Raw genomic sequence first — 26,606 nt, 5'->3', positions numbered from 1 at the left:
TAAAGATGCATTATTCATTTAGACAACAGAAACTAACCAATAAACCTCACTTACTTTTTTTTTGCAAGGATTGCAATATTTAGGACTAAATCTCTTAAAATTACTATTGCATAAAACCTTAATATTCTCAATTGCTGTTTTTTTGAGTTGTGTTACTTTTCTTGCCAAGGTGCAATATGTAATGTTTGCAAAGTCTTTAACAAATTCGTGACACGCAGTAAAATTTTACCCTTTAGTTCAGTGCTTGCAGTTAGTGCTGGACTGCAGTCCCCTACCGCCGAAAATTGCTTCGCAATCTTGAATTCGAATTCGCGATGATAGTCGACTGCCAAGAAGAATAAAATTAAAATACGCGATTCAACCAGAATAAGTCAAATGCTGATTATTGTGTCCGTAGCCTAGCTTGTATTTAGCCTAGGACGTTCACTAAAATTAAAAGCGTTCGTATATATCCTGTACTAAGAAATTGAGAAAATTGGGGGAAACTGCATCTGTTGCGCAAAAAAGCGTTCCGAATGACATAAAATTAATGCGGCAAGCAGGGACGGGGCTAGGTCAGGTAAGAGGGCGCCAACCTTGGCCTCTAAAAGGCACAAAAAAAAAAATCAAAAAAAGAAAAAAAATGATACACAGGTTTACGAGTTTAAAAAAAAGTACAAAAAAGCGAAGTGATCGCACAGGTTTGTAAGCGCTAAAAAAGAAAAAAAAAATAGAAAACTGCACCAAAAAAAAAATAATAATAATAAAATAAATAATAATAATGGTAATAATAATCAAATAAATAAATAAAAATAAAAAAAGGTGTTCAAACTTGAGGGCGCGTCGGCCCGTGGGCCGATAGGACGGCAGTCCAGTCCGCCATTAGCTGCACGAGAAAATTCTTTCCCTCCTCTCTATTAGACAATTTAGACAAAATTTTAGTTCAAGAAATTAATTACAAAAAAAAATTGCGAAACTTAAGGGGGGACCCCCCTCCCCCCGTTTCGAGATGCAGACCTCAGAGGTCCGAAATAACTAAATAAATTTCAAGGCTGTTGGTGCTATGGGGTTTCATGGACATGGGACAGTCACAGGCACAATTTCTTTGTCAAAATATTTTTTTTTAATATAAAATATTTTAAAATTGCTGTTATATTTGACGAAGCAACATTTTATCGGAAAGTTTCTTACAATCACAATTGTAAGAATTAATGTTCAGTTTGATGACGTAATTAAAAAATATTCAAGTTTTTTTTCACTCGTGACGAGTTTTAAATCTAAAAAATTTTTAATGTTAATATCCTCCCTCCAATGCAAGTTTTCTGTTGAAAAACTAAAACCTAACAGAATGTTGTTTTTGCGGCGGGTACATAAGATCAATCCGAACAGTAATCCAGTCGTAAAATGAAAATAAAAAAATCATTACGTCGTGACTGTCAGGTCACGTGTTTCAATTTGTGTCGACGTTTCCTCTGCTAGACGGTGGAAGTGGTCAGTCCAGAACTAGGTTTATTACTGTGTTTTTTTCCTTCTTGAATTGTGATTTCCTGAGGTGAGTTAATAATTCCAAACAAGCAGCTTTTTTTTTTCGTTAAATTCAGCCTCATTGTTGAGTAAGAACAGCAAATGTATGTATTTGCAGTTTTTGTGTTTCATCTATTGCTGTACTGAACGTTTTGATTCTTAACTTAGTAGCAAAAGTAAGGCATCTGGTTGCTATATCCAGATGCCATCTGCTGTATCTTTTTGAAGTGGATCTACATATTACTTCGTAAAATGAAAGTGGGGAAAATTCTGCAAACAGCACTTCTTGCAATTAAGCTTAACTTTTTTGAGTTACAAGGTGGTTATCAGTCTTGTTGTGAACAAGCCCGTCCTGTATGGGGATCAAGGGTGTCAATTGGCTTTGGAAAAAATAATTTACTACGTAAAAGTTTTTTTTTTTGTTTTCCAATAAAATTTCTATTAAGTATGCACAAGGGCGCCCAATAGGGGGGCAAGGGAGGGCTCGAGCCCCCCCCCCCTTGAAATTAAAACTTCCTTGCTTTTGGTACTTTTTTCTTTGAAAAAATTTAAAAACATTTATTCTCCAGCCATTAATGAATAATTTATTAAAAATGTCAAACTTTCATAACTCTAATCTGTACTGAAATCGGTTTCCATGGGGGAGTAAAATCCTGCTAAACCATGGGGAAAATATTTGAGCGAGCCCCCCCCCCCCCCCCCTTACAATTTTGCATATGGGCGCCCTTGAGTATGCACCTCATACTCCTTCCCCCCGAAAAGATTCGAAATGGGCCTGGCTGTGAATTAGTAGATAAATAAAACAGTTGAATGCTTTTAGCCGTATAGATTTTTATGTTAACACGAAATGTAAAAGTTCATTTATATAAACATTTGCCCTCTTAAGGGGACCGTGGACCTTGAAAGTTTTTTCTTTTGTTTATTAATTTAGAAATATGCAACTGGGCATAAAAGTTAGTAAGTTTATCAGCATGCAAAATATTAAGAAAAAAAATGCAACAATATAAAAATTTAATGAAAATTAAAAATTTTGAAATTTAAAATAAAAATTTTAAAATGCTCCATGCGACTCAATTTTTGCTCTTTTCTCAAACAATTTGCATTTTATCAAAGAACAGAAAATTGCCAAGAAGTTTGAGTATCCATTTAAGGATTGGTCCGTTATTAACTGCACAGTATTTTTTTTCGCGTAAAGCAATAGTTTTTGTTGCGAATATTACAAAAAAATCAAAACTTTAATATTTTTAAGCAACATAAAATTCTCTTAAACCTTAATGCATACCCAGTTTTATCCTACTACCAAAGTATCATATTCTGAAATTTGAAGCATATCGAACAAAAATTAAGTCGCATGGAGCTTTTTTCAATCTGTGTCGCATCGAATTTTCCGGTCCGAGATACTAAATGACGTTAAAGTCTAAATTCACCTACATTTCATGTTCTTCGCATTTTAATACCTCCCGAAAGATATTTTCACGATGACTAAATATTTGACATTAATACCAATGTAAGAATTTATTGAAACTTAGTTTACATGTTTGACACTTAGTTTTACTTAGTTTTTCAACTTTTTTTACATGTTTTACAGCAATTTTAATGGAAAATACGCTCTGTTTACTTTTTTTTTTAAACGCATATAACTTCGCGATAAAACATCAGACCAACAAGAGGTTTTTTCATACGATTCAGCACACTTTATATAATGTTACTTCCACGGAATAAAAAAATCATATTTTTGACCGATTTGAGCTATTTGGAAGGTCCACGGTCCCCTTAAGTTATTTAAGATACTTGTATATTTTGTGTGTAGGGGAGTTAGGTAATGAATACAAAAGTTTGATCAATTAATGTAGCAAGATAGTAACCTAAATTTTATGTTTTGAGATTTTAAGACTGACATTCAGTTCTTTATTAAATGAAGGAGAAATGGTTTACTTTATGTTTTTAAATTATATGATGTAATTTTCTTGAATACCTTTAATTAACTAAGTTAGATTGATGAGAATCTATGTGTTATTTATAACTAAATATTTGGTTATGATTTAGTGGGTGTTCAACAAGAGGTCTAAGAAAGATGACATTCTGTACCGATCAGCTCGATCAGGTCCAGGTATTTCGAAACAATCTTTTCGAAATTCTAATTAATCCTATCTTTAACGTAAGTACTGTTTGACCACGGATTGTATGTAATTTGGCAATCTGCCAAGTAAAGACGATTCCATCTGAATGAATCTAGTAGGGGAGAAGGGAAAATAAAGATGGGATTTTGATGCACGCGTTTTATAATGTCACAAGTGCCTTATTCATTTATTGCATTCTCTAAAATAAATAAGGGAAGACAAAAATAGTTACCATGGAAACAACAAAAGGAAAAGAAAATATTTTCATTTTATTCAGGAACCTAAAAGCAAAATAGTAAGCTTTAAACTTTGTTGTGAATAAATAAATCAATTAATTTTTGCCGTGAGAATATAGATCGAATATACTTTAGATTTAAAAAATTTTGCTGAGAGTAAATTTTCATTTTTACAAAACTAAGGCTAAATAATAGGGAGGCAAAAGTGTACATCTGTAACAATCCAACTAACATCCCTACAAACTAATAGATACGTCCATTTCCGCCTATAAACTGGATATTAGCCTTTCCATGTAATCGATGGTCAGACAGTATTAAGTTATTAGAACAAAATTAAATTTGAAGAAATATTCTTCAAATTTATCTAGCAGAAACTTCCTTGGACATATTTATTGTATATTTTTAAACTTACGAAAAAATTAACATGAAGAAAAAATTAAACTTTAAGATGCTTTGTTGACTTGTACTTATCAAGAATACAAAAAGTTTAAGTTGACACATTTTTGGTTCTTTAGGAGCTATCCAAACTTTTTCGACACCTCTCCGCCCTCTCTTTGTCACAAAGTGTTGCAACATATCCTTTGTCAAATGTCATAGTTTTTCATACACTGTTAAAAATTCAGGAAGATTTTCTGGTAATTGTTACTGCAAAATGGCAGACTTAACGCATCGCTGATTTTTACGGTAATTTATACCGGAAAAATAAGCGATCCCAGCTCCAATTGATTGCTGCGGCCTACTGAGGAAACCGTAAAATTTTACAGTAACATTTGATTTTTACGGTAATGGTTACTGGCAACATGGATGCCAGTAACAATTACCGTAAATTTTCCGAAAAAATTTTAACAGTGTAAGCATCTTGTTATAAAAATGCGTTTATATCACAGTTCTTGTTACCCCCCTCTCCCTTGTCCCAAACTCACAATTTCACCAACTCAAAGTGTGACATCATTTCTAGACAGCGTTTTAGTTATTTTTTTGAAATGGCAAGAGTTTCATGAACTTTTTGTATTCTTGATAAATACAATGAGGAAAGTGTCCTTCAGTTATTTTTTTTTCCTCGTGTATATTTTTTCATAATCTTAACAATAAGTTCTGTTCAGAACTAAACGAGCCTACTTTCCCGTATATCAATATCGACTTTCTAGTACCTGATCAATGTTTTCGAAATTAGCTAAAATTGCAAATTATGTCAAAATTAACTCATTAATTGTTGTTTGTTAATATACTTCTTTAACTAATAAAAAACGAGCTGATGTGTGCATCACATGACTTCCTTTTACTCCAATTTAGTGTCATTTCCCCATTATTGGCAATTTTAATGTGATTCAATAGTTTACTCTCTAAATATCACCAACAGTGGCCAAATTGAAACAGATTTAAAAAATAAATAAATAAATAAATAAAATGGCGATATATCGCCAAGTGTCCGCCAAATTATTACACCACTTGATTTTACATCAAAATTAACAATGATTTCCCCCCTTTAGAATTACCCGAATGCAACCAAAAGGGGAGGTGCACAACTAGAACCCACTAGGAGTCTACGTACCAAATTTCAACTTTCTAGGATTTACCGTTCTTGATATAAGCGACATACATTCGCACATACGTACATACAGACGTCACGAGGAAATTCTTTAATTAACTCGGGAATCGTGTCATTACGGATATTTCGCGTGTCTATACGTTCTTAGGCACTTATCTACGTCTGGTCGAGTCAAAAAAAAAAAAAAATCTTAATATTCATTCGGGGGTTAGTAAAATGGAAATTAAGGTCGATTTTTGAGTGAAAATTTTTTCGCGAATACAATACTTCCTTTTTTGTAGAAAGAAGTAATAAAAAATCATCTGGCAATAAGTCGAGGTAAAAGTCGTCTGCTGATGCATTCTAATAGTTGATAGGTGCTCCCGCTTAACTCCTGCGTCATAACTTTTAATGTATCAGCTGACGATCTTTCCTCCGCTGCACAGCCGGCTGACTTATGTATATATTTATTCACAGTTGCATATAAGCATCATCAGGTTAATTTTCAGCTGCGAGGAAACCACTGAAAATATTATTATTTTTCAAGTATTCGACTACCAGCTGATGAACCAATCCATGTGAAGTCGGCTGTCTTTTTTTTTTCCTTCGAGATATTGTGTTAACTATAATTTAACAAGTTTTTTTGTTAGGAAATGACTGCATTTTTAATTTTTTTCTGCATGCGAGAGAGGCTACCTCTTCTCATTCTACAGAGCAGCTGACGTTCACGAGGCGTTTTGATACCATTCCCTGATGCGTCTCACCAATTATCGTTCACAGGAGTGTCAATCTCCCCCCCAAGTTCAAAGGCGCGAATCCCCCTCCCCCCGAAAAAAAAACTCTCAACACTCTTTCCATTTTTTATTTATTCCTTTTTAACTCTTTCATTTATTTCATTTACTAAAAAAAAATTATTTATTTTTTTTTAAGTTATCTTTTTTCATTTTATTTACTTTTTAAAAATAATTTTATTTATTTATTGTTAATATTATTATTATTTTATTAAAAAAGTTCTGTGCTAAGCCAATGATAGACACACACACTAACTAAATAAAGAAATGAAATAAAATATAAAAAAAAAAAGAAAAATTAATTTGAGTTTTGACATCTTGAATTAAAATTATGTTTTTCGCAATCACGAGTGTGTGTATGTAGGCGTGTGCGTTTGTGTGTGGGGGTACGTGTTTCTGCGTAGTTGTTATGTGTATGTGTGTAGGCATGTGTGTTTGTGTCTGTGTGCTGGCATAAGTGTGTGGGTAGTTGTGTGTGTGAATGTGTGTGTGGGGGGGGGAGGTATTTGTATGTGTGTGTAGGCATATGTGTTTGTGTCTGTTTGCTGGCATGAATGTGTGAGTAGTTGTGTGTATGTATGCGTGTGTGTATGTGTTTGTATGTGCGTTTGTGTGTGTGTAGGTGTGTGTGTGTAGGTGTGTGTGTGTAGGTGTATGTGTGTAGGTGTATGTATGTGTTTGTGTGCGTGCGTGTAATTGTGTATGTATGCGCGTGTGTATAGGACATGGATGTAACCTGGAGACGGCTTTCGCTATAGGAGCAGCATCGTGAGAAGCCCGTCGACGGTGATGGTGCGGAGGATGGCGGTGGGAAAAATCAAAAGACGCCAAAAACAGTCAAATGAGAACAATAAACAATCGTGATTGCTCAATAAGCAAAGTAAAATGAAATAAATAATTCAAATTAAAAATAAATACATTTAAAAAATCCCCCCCCCCTTAAAAAAAACTGTTGGCGCAACTTGCGCCATAATCCCCCCCCCCCTCCCTGTGGGTACCCCTGAACTTTCGAGAGGAAATAGTTGACCACATTTGTAGATTGCTCCCGGACTATATTGAGAGTATATTTTAGAAGTTCAGTAAAAGCTAGAAATACAAGGGAGCCCCCATATAAAGAGCGATGACGCTTCTCCCTCATACAACGATGACGGTACCCCCCCGTTTTCAAGACTTAAAAATTAATTTCTATTCCATTTTCTTTTGTTTTTTATTTTAAAATAGAAACCAAGAAACGTTTTAGGAGTTTCGAGGCCCCCAACAAAATGGAAGCCCTGACAATTTTCTTATTTTTTTCAAGCACGTAAGACTGAACCTTTATTTTATTTTACTTTTTTCATTTAAAGGTACAAACTGCAAAACTTCATAGAAGTTGGGGGGCCCCCACAAAGCGGGGCCCTAAGCTATAACTTGCTTAAGAGTAAAAATATGACAACGTGTATATGTGTACAAATAAAAGCATTTGAAAAGAGTTTAAAAACTCTGAAAACAGCTGTTTCAGGGTTATAAAATCAAACCCCTTCTTCAGTGCATGAAAAGAGTGATGGAACAACCAAGCCCGACAACGGATAAGTAAACGAGAAAAAATAAGACTTGAACTAGTAAACAGACGGAACGTGACCGGAACCGGAAACGTGTCGTCAACAGAAAACAGCAAGGATATCTGTACCTAGGAAAAACGTCGTACACTGGAAAAAAAAAAAAAAAAAAAAAAAAAAAAAAAAAAAAAAATATATATATATATATATATATATATATATATATATATATATATATATTTGTGTGTGTGTGTGTGTGTGTGTGTGTGTGTGTGTAGGGAAAGTGGGCGTGCTCGACAAATCATTCACTAATGAAGTGGAATTTTTCCAGATGCAGTAAGATTCTCAAAAATCTAAATCGTAAGTGGAAGACCAACCACGGATAATTTTGGCAGAAGAAAAATCGAAGTTATGGTCGCAGGACCAACAATGTTGGGCGATGAAGGAACGTTTAAAATCCTAGTTTTTGACATCAAGTTTCATGTTCTTTTATACGGAATTTAAGAGCACGTCTAGTCTGTCCTATGTATGCCAATCCACACTGACAGGAAATAATACTATAAATCCCACATGTATCAGATTCCTGAACAGGGTGTTTAAGGTGAAAATTTCAGTTTATTAATTAGGGAAAATGTGACAGAAAAATTTAACTTTTTCAGGCTTTTACCGGTTTGATGACTGATTCTTGGAGAAAAGGGTAAAACGACAGATTTAAAATAATTGTCTGGAGTACAGTGCTGGTAAAAAAAATTGCATCACCCTCGCATTTTCACAACCATGTAATTATGTGCGAAGTTTTGGTCGACCTATTAACAATGAATGTATGTGAAATTCTGCAAAACTTATGAAATAAACATTTAACAGCAGTAATCCGATAATTGTTTAGTGTAGATCGGTGCTGTTTCCGGGCCAAGGCAAACTGCTAACCCCATTCTCATTTTCCATTTCTGAACCAGCGTGTGAGTTTAGAGAAAAAAAAAACTTAATCCCATGGCAATTTAAGTCTAATGGCAGGATAAAGGTTTTTAAATTGTTACTTACCAGTTTTGCCCCATGGCAAAATCATCCTGGAAAATGACGTTTGGAACTGAAGTAAAGTGATCCCAAACATCTAAGAAAGAAAGATGATTGTCAGATTCCACTTCCTCAATAAATTGGATATGTGGGTCTACATAGTTAAGAACAGATAACAGATGATCTAGGTCACGGAGAGACGAGTCCAAATGAATAAAACTATCATCCACATACATGACATAAAAACCAAATAGTAAAATGCTAAATAATTTAAGTTCGAAGTAGTGCATGTAAATTGGACTTAAGGAATTTCTCATCGAGAGGCCCTCGGTCAGACGGAAAAAATTGTCCAACTGGAAACTACGAAGCTTGTCAACAAACTCTTAAAGAGTTTCTGACGGTAAAAGAATTGCTGGCAGGAAGAAGTGAAAAAACAGATACCAAAAATTTAGCTAGTTTGTAAGAAGCAGTATCAGTGTTGAAAACAATAGGACAGAGAGGAATCTGTGGCTTGTGAACTTTAGGTAATGCGTAGAATCGAGCATATCATGCGATAAACGGTATTAAATGTTTTCCTGTGAGTAGCAGGAAGTAACATGGAAGACTTGACAGTATTGGCAAGGATGAGCAATTTTCGGAAAACTTATTATCCTCGAATATTTTTATCCAATACACAATGTATAATAAATTATATTTCCAAAACAAAGCACCCAATTTATGAGTTGATTTACTGTAAGATGATTTGAAGAGTAATCTAGTATAAATGCTTTTATACTTTTATACGCGTAATTGGAATCCAAACAAAATCTATATACGTGAAACATTTGATGTATTAAAAGAAATCTATGTGTTTAAAAGAGCAAAAATTGGTCTTTAAAACATGGAAAAAAAATCCTTTTTATTAAACAAAAACTTTAACCAAAATAATTTTTCTTTCATATTGTTTTTATAAAATTCAGAGAAATTCGGATTCAATTTTCATTAAAATTTGAAACATTAGTTGCATTACGAAGAACAATAATTTTTCGAAACCTCTTTACAAAGTTACAATACCATAAATAAATACAAATATCGAAGAATTAAAATGAAAAACAAGTAGATTCAGTTCGGGTAAAAATTAACAGAATTTCAATTCATTAATTTTAGATCCACCCCTTTCTTCTAGATGAATTGGGAAATAAAATTTTGTGCATTTTGTCCAAGGCTGTACTCACTCTGAGAGTAACTCGGAATGAAAAAATTGACTTATGTCTGTTTGTTAGCGAATGAAATCGTATCTCCTATTACCCGAGCGTGTTTTCTTTTTTCCCAGTGACTATGGGGTGGATGGGAACACCTCATTCATTTCAACGTCAGTTTGATGCAGGTTGCAATATACAATTTTTTGAAAGACTAGGAAGTTCTACACCAACAATACTCTACCTGTGTCGTCCTAAGGCCCCTATATATATATATATATATATACAGTGAAACCTCCCAATAGCGGACAGTCAAGGGACTAGAAGTTTTGTCCGTTATTGGGAGGTGTCCGCTATTAGGAGGAACTACTTAATTTACCTTTTTCAAAATGGGCTGTTGTTCCCCTTTTTAGAACACAATCGAAACAATTGCGAAAGGTTTACTACATTTTAAGTCAAGTGTAATTAATCTGTTTTTCTTAATAAAGGTATACTGACAGCACACACTTGTCTTAAAAAGCATTTAATCAATTAAAGTAAACAGTTAAAACAGTTTGACATCGCTTTTTTGCATTACCAACGGCGGCGATTCGGCGGAGCAACCCCCCCCCCCTCCCCCCACACACACTTTTTATGGTTAATTTATTTATTTTATCTCGAGTATCACTATTGCATGATGCATGATTGACAGTTGGCAATATGACCTTGAATGGGCAAATCTTTTTCATGTCTAAAAATTAAACAACTCAACGAAACCACGGCGCCATAAAGTCGACTACTACCGACGCCGGTCTGCTCAATTGCATCTCTTGAGAGCCCCAGTTAGAAAAAGCGCCCAATTTCCTCTTTTTTATCGTAACTTTTGAATAGTTATTGTGTATAAAATTCATTAAAATCTTAAGAAAAACGTACGTTAAATGTTAGACTGACATCAGTTTTCACTTATCTGCTTCAATACCCTCAAAACTAGCCGTTACAAAATCATGACTTTTATTTTCTTTTTCATTTTTTGCTGCCCGCAAAAAGTACCATGTCAAAAGTACCTTTTTTTTCTGCCCCCCAACTTTTTTAAGCCCCAATCGCTGCCTCTGCCCATTCCCACCCTTTTAATTCCAAGAAACAGTGATAAGGAAATGACGTAGGGGGGGGGATATCAGTTGTGGAGAATGAAAAGCTTTGTAATGCAAGCAGTTACTAAGATATTCTGTGAAAAGAAAAAAAAAAAAACGGAAGTGCCACGATCGCAAGGGAAATTTTTTGTGAAATAACTGTCCGTTATTCGGAGTGTCCGTTATTCGGGAGTGTCCGTTAAGGGAGGTTTCACTGTATATATATATATATATATATATACGAGCCGACGCATCAGTTTAAGATTAGCCATTTTGGATCGGAGCGCGTGTTTAAGTGGTTGTCTTTTCTGGCGAATTATCGCGTTTGGTGATTGTTTACTGAGCAATTATTAGAGGCACGTGAATTGTTTATTAAATAAAATATTATTTTTGGCAAATTTGGCGAAATCCGAAACTTTGCTGTGGTAACCCTGGGAGTGCAACAATGAAAAATCCGATCCAAAATGGCTAAACTTAAGCTGATGCGTCGGCCTATCTATATAGCGGCTCTATGTCGTCTTAATGTTATCTGACATCATTAAAAGTATTAAATCATACAAGAAAAGTAATCTCTGATTAAATGTAAAAAGGTGTGTATTATACATCAAAGTTTAATCTGAAGAAGGTGGGTATGTAGGGGTGGGACTGTAGGGGGTGTCCTGGACTATCTGAAAAAAGGTTTTTTTTTTGAACCACCCCATTCCCCCTTTACCTCCCCCCTCCCCGAACGAACCTACGGTTTTAGGGACGAAATTTTTTTTTAAATGTTTGGGTGTCAATTAAAATCGGTCAGGAATAGGTCTGATAATAGGCATAAACGTTTCAAATTAATTTCATGAGAAATGAAGGAAGAATTTTCAAAAATTTATTTTCAAAGAACTTTAATGAACTGAAAAGACAGCTGAAACCCTTTATATTTTATTCGCAGCATGAACATAATGTGGACGAATACTACTTTCGACGGTTAAGGGGGGGGGGGCATGACCTCATGGTCATTCCTATGCACATCGCATGCACACATGTGCAGCATATGCAGACCAGGATCATATCATCCACCCGATCCTTCAGTGATTTAATGAGGACACCGGAGTCTTAATAATGCCAATGTACCTCTGCAGGGGTGACTCTAAAGTAGCATGAGTAATTTCGTCAATCCCAAGAGCCTAAATTTTAAATTCCGTACAACCCAATTCCTTTTGACTTTCTTGAGCAAAGAAGAGACCGAGGGGACATGATTCAGTTGTTTAAATTTATTAGAATGAAAGATGTTACGGGGCTGAAGTTTAGCACTGAAAACAGGACAAGGGGTCATTGTTTTAAGCTATTTAAATCTCAGGCTAACATGGATATTAGGAAAAATTATTATTTTAGCAGGGTAGTGGAACCTTGGAACAGCTTACCGGAAGAGGTGGTAATGAGCAAGGGAGTAGACAGTTTTAAGAGGGCCATTGATCTTCACTGGGGATTGTAAATTGACTAGGACCAGTCTAGCTGGGCCCAGAGCCTGTTGCTGGTCGTCACTTTTGTATTTGTATTTGAGGACAAACGCGACGACGAGGAATTTTCGACCCAAATGTATAAATTAACAACTCTTCTTTTCCTAATATATGTAACCTCAAGGATCTAGAAATATCTTTCAGGATAAGTCTTCTCACTATCCGTGTCAAGAAGACAACGTAAAACTTGATCGGTATCCTTACCCCCCTAATTCCAAACGTGCAGTTTGAAGTAAAAGTCTATTTATGTCCCTCTAGGACACTATTTGAAACAAAGTTTTCAACTTTATTAGAATTAGCACATACTTTATCCTTAAGATATTCTTTCCTATAACATAAAGCGACATTGTGTTTCTTTGTACAAAACTACGGCCCGATCAAGACAAACTGGTGCCCAGGTCCTGAGTAAAAATTTGCGCCCCCCCCCCATGAGAAAATCAGCACAATTTCAAAGTCAATGTTTTATACTAGAAACCTATTACACTAGAAACCTACACATTACTTCAGAAACTTGGGATTTGAATACCGAACACTTGACGGTCACCATACTAATTATAGTTAAAATTGCCTTACCTTAAGGTCAAAATGAATTAAAAAACAATTTAAAACTGCAAAAATAGCAAAAAAAAAAAAACTAAGTCTGACATTAGGCTTCTTTCTGGCTTTAACAGAGGCAAATGTGTCGATCACATCATCGAAATCTAATTTTGATGTCACAGAATTTTCAATGGTCAATAGGAAAAACGCCTGTAAATTATCCTGAGAAACGCAGCTTCTCAAACGATTTTTGATTCTTTTCAAAGCTGAAAAGGAACGTTCACTTTAACAGAAAAAAAAGGAAGGAAGGAAGTTAATTTAGGCTATTTTAGTGCCCCTAAATTTGTGGTGCCCAGGTTCGCGGACCCGCCGGACCGTGCGTTAATCAGGCCCTGTAAAAAACGTGCAGGATTTATCACTGTTAGGGCAGTCTGTCATTCTATGAAATAATTGCAAGCAAATATAACACCTTCCGGTACGTTTCAAAATTGCCCCATTTTCGTCAACCGTTAAATAGCAGCAACTTTCCCTAACATGTTCTGAATTTGAACGAAACATTTATCGAGAAGAATGAAGAGTTCAACTGCAGAAGAAGTGTTTGTAATATTTTTCTTTTTTGAAATGGATTTTTAGAAAAATTCTTCAATTTATCAAAGGCAAATTTATTATTTTCCAAATTTAGAATATTTTGACCTTAGGGATATTGGATTCCCGCTTGTTGTATTGAGTACACTTGTTCCTGAGTCTCAATTTCTACTCTAATAAATTCCATTAAGCTTTGAACGCTCAAATTTGTCTTCTGAGATTGTTCTCGCGTAAATCTGAGGGTTAAATCAGATGAAAGAACTTTCAAGATTAAAGGCCATAGTATACTATAAGTATCAGCAGCTACATTAAGCTAAGACTTTTAATATCAACAATACATTTGTCATTAAAAGCACGTAATGCATATAAATCCCTAGAATTTTTTACACATTGAATATTTAACAAATTGTTCAAATGAGCGTGGACTAAATCTGAATGCGTCTTCCGAAACGAGATTGAAGAATTTCAATCGCAATCTTATAGTTTTCCGCTGTTAACACAAACCCGCTTACTGTATTTGCAGCCGAACCACCAAATAGCGTTTGGTTAAATTTAAACTTTCAAACCCCGAAACGTTTTGACTACCAGATGTCAGAATATCGTTGTTGAATTTTAACATTTTTTGATCAACTTTTAATTTTAATGAACGCATTTTATCACTATATGCTGTACATCCGAAAATTTCACTCTCAATATCTTTTTCATCTGTTAAAGGCAAAATTTGTTCGTTTAAATCTTTCAAAAGTAGTTTTTTCGTCTAACTGAATTTTCCAATGCTCAAATTCCTCAATAGTTGTGCTTGTATTATTAAGTTTTTCTTCTATTTTACTACAAATGCGTGTAACTAGTGCTCAATATGGTGTTCGTATCGCTTTCAACACTTTTAGTCCATAATGTATTGCGAAAAATAATTTCAAATATCAAACAACGTAAAAGTGGGTATTTTTACTTACCCCTCTCTGAGAAGGTTCAATATCCAAATTTGCTTAGGTATCCAATTGCACAATAGTCCAAATTGTCCAAGAGTTCAATTTTTCCAAGAATCCAATTTTCGATAATAAAAACAGCGGACGTATCCAAATTTTCGATAATCCAAATAGTTCGAGTTTTCAACTTTTTCCAACAATCTAAAGAAACATGTTTGAAGCACCAAATTAATGTTCAACTCATCAGCAAAATACGTTGGTCATTTGGAAGAGCAAGTTTCTAATTCAATTCGAAAAAACGACAGTTCAACATTCTACACGTGTTAGAACTTTAATTAGAAACTGGAGCATATGTACATTAAAAAATGTGTAAAAAGACGGCATATTTTAAAACTCAACATCGACGGCAGACGAACATTCGAAAAGTCACGAGTCAGTACAGCAGCGCCATTTTTATAGGAATCTCTGTGCTGCCAACAAACAATTCAGAAACTATCGAGTACTCGTGACAATGACCTTATTCGGCTACAATCTACGTTTCTTGGTTATCAACTTACATAACAAAAATGATGGTACACAGCGACATTTTTCTTTTTGAATCCGTCAACTACATAAATTTTAAGTTACACAAAAAAAAAAAAATCTAGTGAAATACCAGTGAACCATGAAGAAACAAAATCCACTGTAAAATAAGATCGGGTAATGTTTCTTAAGACTTTTTTGTAATAACTGTTGCTACACTGCTGTCTGTTGAAAACAAACTGCTTGTTGATAACGCGTTTTAATCAGTTAAACTTTCCAATGAAAATAAAATCACAATCTAGCGAATTTTTGCTAATCTCCAAAGAACAAAGGGCTTTGTTGGTCTACATGGACTTATTTGGAACACCCGCCTTAATATAAGTGCCCAATTTAAAATTAATTTTATAACAATTAAAAATTTACCTTTATGTTTGGATACTCAACGTTTTCCTACATAACTTTCAAGGGGGAAAACTAAACATTAATGGTTTTATCATTATTGCTTGATCTTTATTAATTATAAAGCTGAAGTTTATATGTCTGGATCTCACGATATCAGGATCTCTGGATATCTGGATGTCTATTAAGCGCATAGCGCCTAGACCGTTGGGCCGATTTTCATGAAATTCGGCAAAGTTAGTTCGTAGCATAGGAGTGAGCACCTCGAAGCGATTTTTTAAAAATTCGATTTTGTTTTTTGTTTTTTCTATTCCAATTTTAAGAACATTTTATCGAGCAAATTATCATAACATGGCCGAGTAAATTACCATAACGTGGATGAGCAAATTACCTAAACATTGGCGAGCATATTAACATAGCAAATAGGCGAGAAATTCATCATCCATTATTTGTAAATATGCAGGCGAACCAAATGACCTTTTAATTTTCTACTACGGGCAAAGCCGGGCGGGTACCGCTAGTCAAAAAATATAACCGACTTTCAAAAATACTTTTTTTAAAATTTAGATAGTTTTGTGTACAGAACGTACTCTGTGTTAGAGTACTAAGTAGTATTTTTAACTCTACTAATAATGTTAGTCGACTTAAAAACTGATAACTGATTACTCATTGTAGTTATAGAAGGTTTTTTTTTTTTTTCTTCCTTGAGCAGCCAATAATTGCCTGCTATTTTTACTACACCAGATACGGCTGTTTTGTAGTCTTGTGCCGGTTAGGTTGGCAATTGGGGTGCGCTGCTTCATTTTTCCAACTGCACCTTAATTTGGTGTGAAGTCCGACTTCCACAGTACGCACATTCTATAAGGACCCATTTATAGGGTAGGCAACCATTCACAGCATAACAACACATTCACACTAAGGAAGAACAAGAACAGGAGAGAGAAAGTACGTCCATGTTCAAGCAGGGATTCGAACCCGGGGTCACCCCATCGCAGTCAGACTCCTCTTAGTCCAGGATCTGAAGGGGGTTGAGCATGCATGGAAAGTCTGACGCAATATTATTTCTGATTATTGTTACAGGCACGATGGTGATTATGAAACCACATGTCGTTTCAACGCGTTAACAGTACTTAAATAGTTTTGACAAACTGAATAATGATTTGTAGGACTTTATTTGAAAAAAAAATCAAACAATTTTCTTTTGGAATTTATTTTGGTCAAAAAAAGTTTCTTTTGCGCATTTTATACAAAATTTTTGCTTGTTTGCGAAAAATGGAATTTTACTCAGAAACCAACAAAGATAGGTCCATAATCATTTTGCAAAGCCCTTGTTTTGTTGCGTCGATTGCCACTTTTTTCAGTGTTTTATCTCAAATAGTTCGCGAGTTATGAGTGTTTTAGCAAACGGCTCCCCCCACTGCTTTCCCCCCTCCCCCGGGGTTGTCGACCACCCAGGGGGGCGACGACATGTGGTTTCATAATCACCATCGTGCCTGTAACAATAATCAGAAATAATATTGCGTCAGCCTTTCCATGCATGCTCAACCCTCTTCAGATCCCGGTCTATCTGACCACTAGACAAGGCGGGCGGCACCAGATACGGCTTCCGTTGCCCCCCCCCCCCCTCCCCCTTCGATCAAAAAATTTAGAATTTTTCGAGGCAGTCATTTGGATGGTCTTATGCCAGAGTGAACTAGGTTATTATTATTTTATTTTTAAGTTTCTAATTTACAAATGTTGCTTTCTGTCTTACATTGATTAAATATAAACATGTCAAGTGTTACTAGGTTCTGCTTTCCTAGCTTAAAAAATACAAATGTGTTTTATGTGTATTTTTCGACATTAATCTAACTTCAAACCTTCTCAATGACAAACTTTACGGACGATGGTTCACTCCGGCATAAGACTATCCATTTATACTGGTATCGTATTTTTAGTATTAAAATTAAGGGAAATATAAATTTATTTGTTTTCATTCTCCGGGATGTATGGGGCACATGAAAATATCTGAATTGCGTATCAAAAATAGCTGGGCTATTGTTTAAGTAATTGCATTAATATTCTTTACAATTCTTAGTATTAACCATGTTTGCATAATGAATTTTAATTGAAATGAAGATCGGTTTGGCTAATGCTTTTGAAGTTTTTCTAGCAAAGATTCATCAAAAATGGTCAAAATGGCTAATATTAGCCAAACCTGGCAACCCTGATTGAGTATCAAGAACAAATCAACCAAGGTTTTTTTTTTTTTTTTCCGCTATTTTAAAAAAAATACAGGAAAGACAAAAAACGATTCCCTCTCCAACTCGGGAAAAACAACGTAATTATAGCACAAATATTCTCCAGTTATTTCTCTGCATAAAAGTATTTATTTATTTATCAATTCCCTCTGTGCCCACTTAACTTCTCCAAAGGAATTTATTTTCGTTTGAATAACCTTTGAGGTACTATTTAATTTTTGCTTTCTCTTTTAAATTTGCAGCATTGTCCAATGACACTCTGTAGCGAAAAAATCGACGCACCAATAACGAAAAATCGGAATGAAACGAAATATTACATACGCGATCACAAAATGAAATCAAAATGACTACAGTTGACTCCCGCTACAACGCGATCCTACTTACGCGAAATGGATATTTTCAGGAGCAACGAATTTTAGAGCTAAAGCGAATTTCTCGCTCTCAACACGAAAATATTTGGAAAGGAATCGTGATGCTAAGTTTCGGCTTTTTCATTGACTACTAACCATTGCACTTTAAACATAGCTTTATTGATTTGTATCTATCACCACTCCTCATTTTTTATTTATTTATTCTAAATATGAAAGGTAATGAAATATTGTGGCACCAAGGCACGCTGTTTCATCTAAAGTTTGAAGACCGAAACAAAAAGCGAAAATTTGCGATAAGTCCAGGACCCTGAAAGAGGGGTGCTACCATAGATGTAAATGTTATAAAAGTATTTGCGAAGCTACTGTACTCAAAAATATATTAGAATAACGATCAGTATGCGCAGCATAAATCATCATCTTCAATGTTTAAGTTATAAATGTAACTTATTGTATCTACTGTATAGTAAGTACTCTTACAATAGAGTGCTTTATTATTACTACATACTTTACGTAGCGTACTGTTTTATTTTTATCTCTCTCTCCCATTGATCATTGATTTTCTGCATCGTAACAGTATTTTATGTTGATGCGGATTTTTTAAAAATACGGTAAAAACGGTAATATATAGTTAAAAAATGGCCTAAAACAGCTTAAAAATGTCTAAAATGATTGGGTATGTTAAGAAAAAATCATTCACACAACACTTTTCTACAACGCGAAATTTCAACTTACGCGAGGAGTCTTGGAACGCATCCCTCGCGTAAGTCGGGATCCGACTGTATTTATTACTGGAAGAATCCCAAATGAATTTAGGTTTAAGTACCCTATTGAGCGGGGATGCCCACCTCCTATCCCCTAAGGGCAAGGGCGCACCCCCTCATTATCGTGGACCCTCCCAAAAGCAAGAGCCCCCCCCCCCCAAATGAAAATAATACCCCTCAAAACTCCCAAAAAATTTCAATGGCGCAGTCTGAGCCATGACCCCCCCCCCCCCCTCAGGTGGGCATCCCTGCTATTGAGCCACCTCTAGCGTGAATGTACGAGGCTATTCAGTCTAGCATTGAGGCATAACAGAATCGCACGATGCCATACGTCATCTCGCACCACAGTTACTGTTATAGCACCACTAATTCGATCAAACTCATACACTGTTCAATTTACCGTCTCAAGTGATCTCAGCCGAGACCCACGTGATAACAGGCCAGACAACTCCCCTCCCCCCCGCTTCGTTACGCCACCAGTAGTCGATCTTTGAACTTGGCGCGAAACTTTGAAAGCAATGCAGTCTACCAGTCAAACAATAGTGCTTCTTGGTCTGGTTGAAATAGATGAAATAGGAAATATTAACTTCGGCTGCACATTTTTGAATACAATACTGTTGGATTTATCTCATCCTTTCCACGTACCGGAATGTAGAGGCAATTAAAATATATATATATAATATAATTGTCTGCTGAGTGAATTTAAGTCAGCGATTTCCGCTTCCGAACAACCTGCATGTGAAGAAAAAAGCTGGGCGTCTCATGGAATAAATTTTAAAGTTCGGAGGTAAGTACTTTTCTCAGATAAACAAATTTACATTTTATGCAGTTAAGATTACTTAAGTTTTCCTCCATTACACGAACAATTGTCAGTTTCCTTTCTGATATCTTTGTCTGTAATTTATAATTTTAGTATACTGCTTTAATATTTGAAACGGTTAACTTGCAACTTTTTATTTCTTTATTTTTTCAACTTTGTACACGCATTTATTCGAAATGGATTTTCCAAGCTGACAATATACATATGTCAAAATTTTCTGCAAATATACTTGTTGCTATCAGAAGCAACGTAACTTGGTGTTGATATTCAGTTAATATGTAAACAAGTTTATTGAAACAGGCTTTTAACTGAACTAATCTTATATTTTCCGTTTCGATTAAATTGTTTCATACGCTAGCATGTGTTATTTTGATCAAAAACATTCCTTGATGGGCTTCCGTAGTTCTGAGATAGAAGATTAGATTTGAACGCCGGAGGTCGTGGGTCCGATACTCAAACATTTCCCCCCCAACTACGCCCCTGCAATGTTATTCAAACAAGCTGGTTCTGTGCGTAAATTAAAAAATATATATACGGTTTTTTTTCACTGTTGTCTTTAAGTTTTATGATATTTATGCACACATTGTGGTTAAGTTAACGGTATTCATAATTTCTGGGCTTGCGAAAGATTAGTTTTGAGCAGTGGCTACACAACGTGTTTTTGCCAAATGCTCTGTGCTTGTTTGTTTATGCTTAAAAAGGGCAAAATATCTTGAACTACATATTTTTTGAACTCTTTGGGTTTTCTGTTAATAAGCTTTCAGGAACTCTGAAACTGTAACATAAATTGAATTAAGGGGCTGTCTATAAAGTATTATGCAAACTTTTGAACAAATTCCCCCCCCCCCCCTCCTCCTTGTTACATGTAACGCTGTTCAACATGAGCATATTGTTATAAACAACGCGTGATGTCACACTTCTTGTTATCCCCTCCCTTCCCCCTGTCACAAAACTGTCACATTGATTTCCTAAAAGAGCATACTCAGCAAAATGTTGATCTAAATTTAACATATATGAGGTTTTAAGTATTAAAGAAAGTTGTTAAAATGGTCATTCTATGAAAAGTTTTTTGAAAAAGGTTACTTTGTCATCAATTAATGCTTTTTAAAATAATTTTTCAAAAGCCTAAAATGATGAACTATTAAAGCCCCCCACCCCCCACACACAAGAATCATTAGCAGCAGAAAAAGCTGAAAATGGAAAAGTAGCCGAATTCCAAAAAAAAGGCTGTTTAGATATTGAATACATTTTTTGGATGTACAACATACAGTATTCATGATGTTGTATTATACATTATTTAATTAACGTTTTTCAAGTTGAATTCCTGTGTAATTTTTCGAGAGTGCCCACCGAAGGGGGGGGGGGGGTCGCAATCATAGTCTCATAGTAATGATAGCTTTTCAACGGCTATAGTTATAAATAACTGTGCCCTTGAAATTTTAAGAGAGATGAGATGTTTTGGGGTTTTTTTTTTTTTTTTTTTTGAAGTTTTCATAATTGAAGGGGGTAGGGCACCGTCTACTTTGGGGGATGGCACCCAAGCATTCACGTCTTTTGAAAAACATAAATTTGCTCAGCTAAGTTAACATTAATAATATGGTATTATGTACTTTAATTTGATGTTATGTCTTTGAAACATATTGCAGTCATGTTTCCCGTTTTCTCAAGTAAAAATGTTTATTTATTTTTTAAAATTTCATTTAATTCTTATTCAAATACAATAGTAATATTATTTTTTGTTTTGATGTAATTGTAAAATGAAAGTTCATTTATTTATTTGAATACTTCTTAAGACTTAATGTTTCAATACAATATACGAGTAGTTAAAATGCAATTAGTTAAAAAACAATTTCCAATGAAAAATAAAACTGTGTTTATTTATCACTTTGTTTTAACATGATTGTAAAATAAAATCGTGTTTAGTTATTTGAATACTTTGTGATACTTATAAATGTTTTTATGTCAAATACTATGAATTAAGCTCAGTGTATTTTTTAATGTATGATTATCGGTTCCTTTTTATGTTTTCAAATGAAAAAGTAGAACTTGTAATGCTACTAAAATAACAGAAGTCAATAATAAATAAACCAAATAGTTTTATTTAACCAAAATATTAATCGAAGTGCTCACTTCCCAATATCATTGTGGATCGACAAACGATGACGTCATTTGCTAGTTGGATGGCCTTCCTATCTCGAAGGCCTCGTCTCAGCTATGCTCGATTTGCGAACAAATCAGGGCACCACGCGGATCACAGAAGGTGATAATGTGAAAGAGGAAGTCCCCTGACACCCTTGCTGTGTGTGACCGAGCATTGCCCTGCTAAAAATGGTGCCCGAAAGCCCCACCATGAGTGCCAACACACGTGACTGAAGCATGAAACTAACCATTATGCTGTCATGGTGTTGTGGGCCATGGAAGCCTGATCGGTAAGGCATCGGACTAGTAACTGAAGGGTCTCGGGGTCGATCCCAACCCGGTCAAAGATCCACCGTCTTCATTAATGGTTACTGGGGGACGTTAAATATGCTCGTGGTCACAAAGTCTTATAAGTGAAACAATACCTCTAGGGTCAATGGATCAGGGATTTCTCGGCTTCTGGTCTGAATCCAAAAGTCAGAGTTGTCTTCATCGTACCATCCAACTGGTTAAAACAGACAGTTAGATTCTTCGCTAAAGACGATCTGGATCCACTTGGTTCTAGTCAAATCGCGTCGAACTCAATAATACTGTAAAACCGTACAATTTTAGACCACTTTGTGTGTATTTTTCTTCATACTTTCATTATTCTTTGCCAGAAAAGGTTCAGAATTTAACCGCACACTACCATACATCTTAGCTGTAGAGTAACGCTTCGAAAAAAATTCTAAATTACATACAAAGGGAGGGGGAATTTTTTGTATAGTGGTATAAAGTTTGCACATGGTGGTGATAACTTTAGACCACCTCATATTTTCCTTGATATGCACCGCTAAACCGCTCTGGTCTAAAGTTACAATTCACAGATCGTTCTGTTCGAATCTCATACACTGCAAAAATGTTTAAAAAAATAACTTACTTTTTCCGATGTATAAATTTTTTTTAATACTTTTGAGTCAATTTCAGGTTCTCTTAAACAAAATAAATTATGAAAAATACAATATTTTATTCAGATATATTTATATGAACGTTAGATAGTATGAAAAGCAAGTAGTAGGTATACCTACTCCTGGATCTTTTTTTTTTTTTACAAGGGCATTTTTGTCTATAATTTTTTTACAGGGGCTAGATACAAATTTTGTCCCAATTGTAAGGCTTTATCCGTTGATGCAATGTATATATATATATTGGTACCAAATGACATCGGAGAAATGAGCCCAAAACCAAAATTTACCCGTTTTTGCCTTCCTTGTTGAAATTTGGTTGATCCTGATTTCTCGGATCACCTTTTCCATGAGTTCAGGCGAATAGTTGAGGTAAAGACTGCCGCCTATCTTCTTTCTTTTCCCTGGATTCGTGTCTAAAACTAAAGAAAACCCGAAAACTAAAATACTGCTCGACACAATAAAAAACAAAAATCAAGTTTTTGTGAACAATACAAAATTGTTCACAAAATATTGACAAACGATAGTAAAAATGGGTGATCTAAAGTTGCAACTCGTATTCCCATATTTTGTTTACTTTGAAACGCCGATGGATTCGCCGATAAGGCTAAATCATCTTAGATATCTAAGTAATAAAGTAATAAACTTACCTTCGGAGAATTCAATCGGCAAATATAGGTTTCGAAAGGGACTTTGAGAGCTAAAGCAAAAACTTAAAAAAGCCTCCCAACACAAATGAATGTTGACACGAGAATGATAACACTGGAGCTTGGGGTAAACACAACATGAACTTCGCTGGACAACGCTTGCGAACCTACTGATTTTTTTTAAAAAAGACTTTAGCTTTGCTTCAACGACCACTACATGGCGCATATACAACCAGATTCCTTCAATGGTCTAAAGTTGCAACACTGGTCTAAAGTTGTACGGTTTTACGGTACTTCATCAAGTGGAGGCGACAGTGTGAAAGTCCTAAGAAATCCTTCGCTTTTCAATGGCACACCACACCCATAGCTCGAGTGGCGTTGTGGACTGTTATCGTATACGAAACATGGTTCTCTGAACATTAAGGTGGCATTCCGGTGTCCCGGTCGAACATTTCAGAAATCTGTCAAGCCTACTCAACAGGGTAATTAAACCTACATTCATTTCAGAGTTTCCCTGCAAGAAATGATAATTTTGCTTTCATTTTGAAATCACTTTCTAATATCAACGTCGTCATTACGTTTATAAAATTTCGTTTTATTCTGACTGAGAGGGATTTGTTCCAGATCGCTTTGTAGTGTAATAATATCGACCAAGGAGTATCAAATTACGAAGGAAAGTAACTTGCAATTCATAGATTGAACTGCTTTTAATACTTAACACCTCACTTTATCGTATAATGTTATTCTGTTTCCTCTAGGTATAGATCTATTTTCTTTCCAGGAAATATTACAACGTCGCAGAACAAGATGGCAGATGTGAAGAAGAGACCAATGTACCAAATCATCAATGGAGTTAGGAACCCCGCCTTCTTCTCACCAAAATGTTTTATGGAAGCCATGAACTACAAACCAACTTCAGATGACGTCTTCATTGTAACGTATCCGAAGTGCGGCACAACATGGATGCAAGTCATTGCGTTGCACATTTTCCGGAAAGGCCGGGAATTGGAAGACCCCAAAGATTTTTTTAGGGCATCACCTTTCATTGACAAGTTAGGAAAAGAAGGCATTGACAACATGCCCAGACCAGGAGCAATGAAAACGCACCTACCTTATAACCTAATGCCGTATTCCCCCGATGCAAAATACATATTTGTGGTGCGCGATCCAAGAGACTGCTGCGTTTCCTTATTTTACCACACGAGAAATATATTAAAATTTGGATTTTGGGATGCAACGTTTGACGATTTTTTCGAACTATTCATGGCTGGAGAAGTGGAGTACAACGATTATTACGACCACCTACTGTCCTTGTATCCCCATCGGAATGATCCTCAAGTGTTTTTTGCTAAGTATGAAGATATGAAAAAAGACACGAAGAAAATCGTGCTGGATCTAGCCAAGTTTCTTGGTCCCGAGTACATTGATGCGATTGAGAAGGACAACGCTGTTTTAAACAACATCTTGCAATTTAGTGGATTTGACTATATGAAGAAGAATATGTCCCACTTGTATGAACTGACACCAAGTTCGTTCATTACATCGGATTCGAAAACGGGGGAAATCACAGAGGCCGAAAAATATCAGCAGGAATATTTGAAATCTCTGAAGCTTCCAGAAAATCCGCCATCGTTAGAATTTATTCGCAAGGGAATCGTAGGTGATTGGAAGAATCATTTTTCTTCCGAACAAACAGAAAGATTCGTTTCGAAATTTGTAGAAAGAACAAAAGGAACTGAAATTCAAGACTGGTATTTGATTGCGTAATCGAACACTTTTTCTATACTATATATTCCATATCTGTGTGGTAATTTACTGCTCCAGCGTCATTGGAACAATCGTTATGGTGCATTTTCAGTGCGGTACGATCATAGTTAAGATTTTCTTTCTTAATTTATATCCATTTGTGTAGTTGTGTATAAAAAAAGATTACAGTTTGTTTTCTTTTTCTTCACTTTTATTTATTTATTTTAAAATAAATGATTCGAAGTTGTACTTGCCTTCATTATTACTAAATTGAAATATTGCTTCTTGTAAAAAGGTGTTACAAAATGTAACGTTTTAGAGTTTCCCGTAAATTTAACACTTTAATCAGGTCTCCGAAAAAGAAAAATTTAATTGGGATCACAATGGCTTGCATCTACGGGTATATAACCTCCTCGATAAATAAAATACATTTAAACATTTTACTCTCATGTTTTTGATAGAAGATATCGATACTACGATATTATATCGTCCAGATTTTTTCTTTCCTAATTTTAAATTTCATAAAAACTCAACGGTTTTGTTGTTTTTTTTTTTTTTTTTTTTTTTTTTTTTTTTTTTTTTTTTTTAAGGCAGTCAAAAGATATAACGAGCCACGACATAAACTTACTTTTGTTCAGGAACACCCAAAAAAGTATTCTCTCCTTTCCGATGCATTGCACAATCAAGGATGCCCCGATAGGAGATCGGAAGAGGTCCCTGTGACCTCCCAAAAGCTTTCTTTTATTCTGTGAATTGGTAGTCAGTATTGCAATTTTTTCGAAAGGATAAAATCTCTTTAAGATTACATGTAGGTATGTGTACATGCTTGCATTTTGCTGTTCGCATAATTGAGAATTTCTTCCATCCCAAACATTTAATTTACGGGTGCCACTATGGCTCAAGAGTGAATAATATTCAAAAAATTCCGATAGCTTGTGATCGTTTGCTCTTGTCTTTCTGCTAAAAATAGATCGCGAACGAGTTTCTTCATACAAATTATTTTTTTAGAAACTATCATTTTGTTCCATTCACATTTTGTATCCTATTTTTGCTCTGTTCGGCTGAAAAGCAAAAAAAAAAAAAAGTGAAATTGACAGATTTAATGCAGTTTCTGTAACATGCTCGCGAAAATTATCACCTGAAATTTCTCCTTTTTTTTTCTTTTTATCTATTCTAATTGAAAATTTTATACTGAAATCTTTTTCTTTTAATCTTGCTTTAGATTTGTTTTTCCTGCATTAATGCATAACCTGTCTACATGAAAATATTTTGCTTTGTTATTATATTTTTTCTTCATAATTCTTATTGTTTTGGAAATAATTAATTTGCATGTATTTTGACTTAAAACTGTTAACGAATTTTGAAGTAATTAATTTAACCCGTGTAAAGGAAGGTATGAAGTAAAGTGTAGTTCAAATCTAAAGAAGAATAGTGTTACAAGCAACGATAAAATTAAAAA

The 26,606-nt window shown here is 35.0% G+C and overlaps 1 protein-coding gene across 1 annotated transcript; it reads left to right on the top strand.

The window, feature by feature from the left end:
• Positions 1-1,103: 1,103 nt before the first annotated feature.
• Positions 1,104-26,453, top strand: LOC129221621 (sulfotransferase ssu-1-like). The gene is made up of 2 exons (XM_054856144.1): positions 1,104-1,531; positions 24,183-26,453. Exon 2 carries the CDS (start codon positions 24,209-24,211, stop codon positions 25,166-25,168), a length of 960 nt encoding a protein of 319 aa, XP_054712119.1. The 5' UTR covers positions 1,104-1,531; positions 24,183-24,208; the 3' UTR covers positions 25,169-26,453.
• The last annotated feature ends 153 nt before the right edge of the window (positions 26,454-26,606 follow it).

This window comes from Uloborus diversus, chromosome 4 (genome assembly GCF_026930045.1).
Source record: "Uloborus diversus isolate 005 chromosome 4, Udiv.v.3.1, whole genome shotgun sequence".
Taxonomy (NCBI): domain Eukaryota; kingdom Metazoa; phylum Arthropoda; class Arachnida; order Araneae; family Uloboridae; genus Uloborus; species Uloborus diversus.
This window is presented reverse-complemented; position numbering and strand designations above follow the sequence as displayed.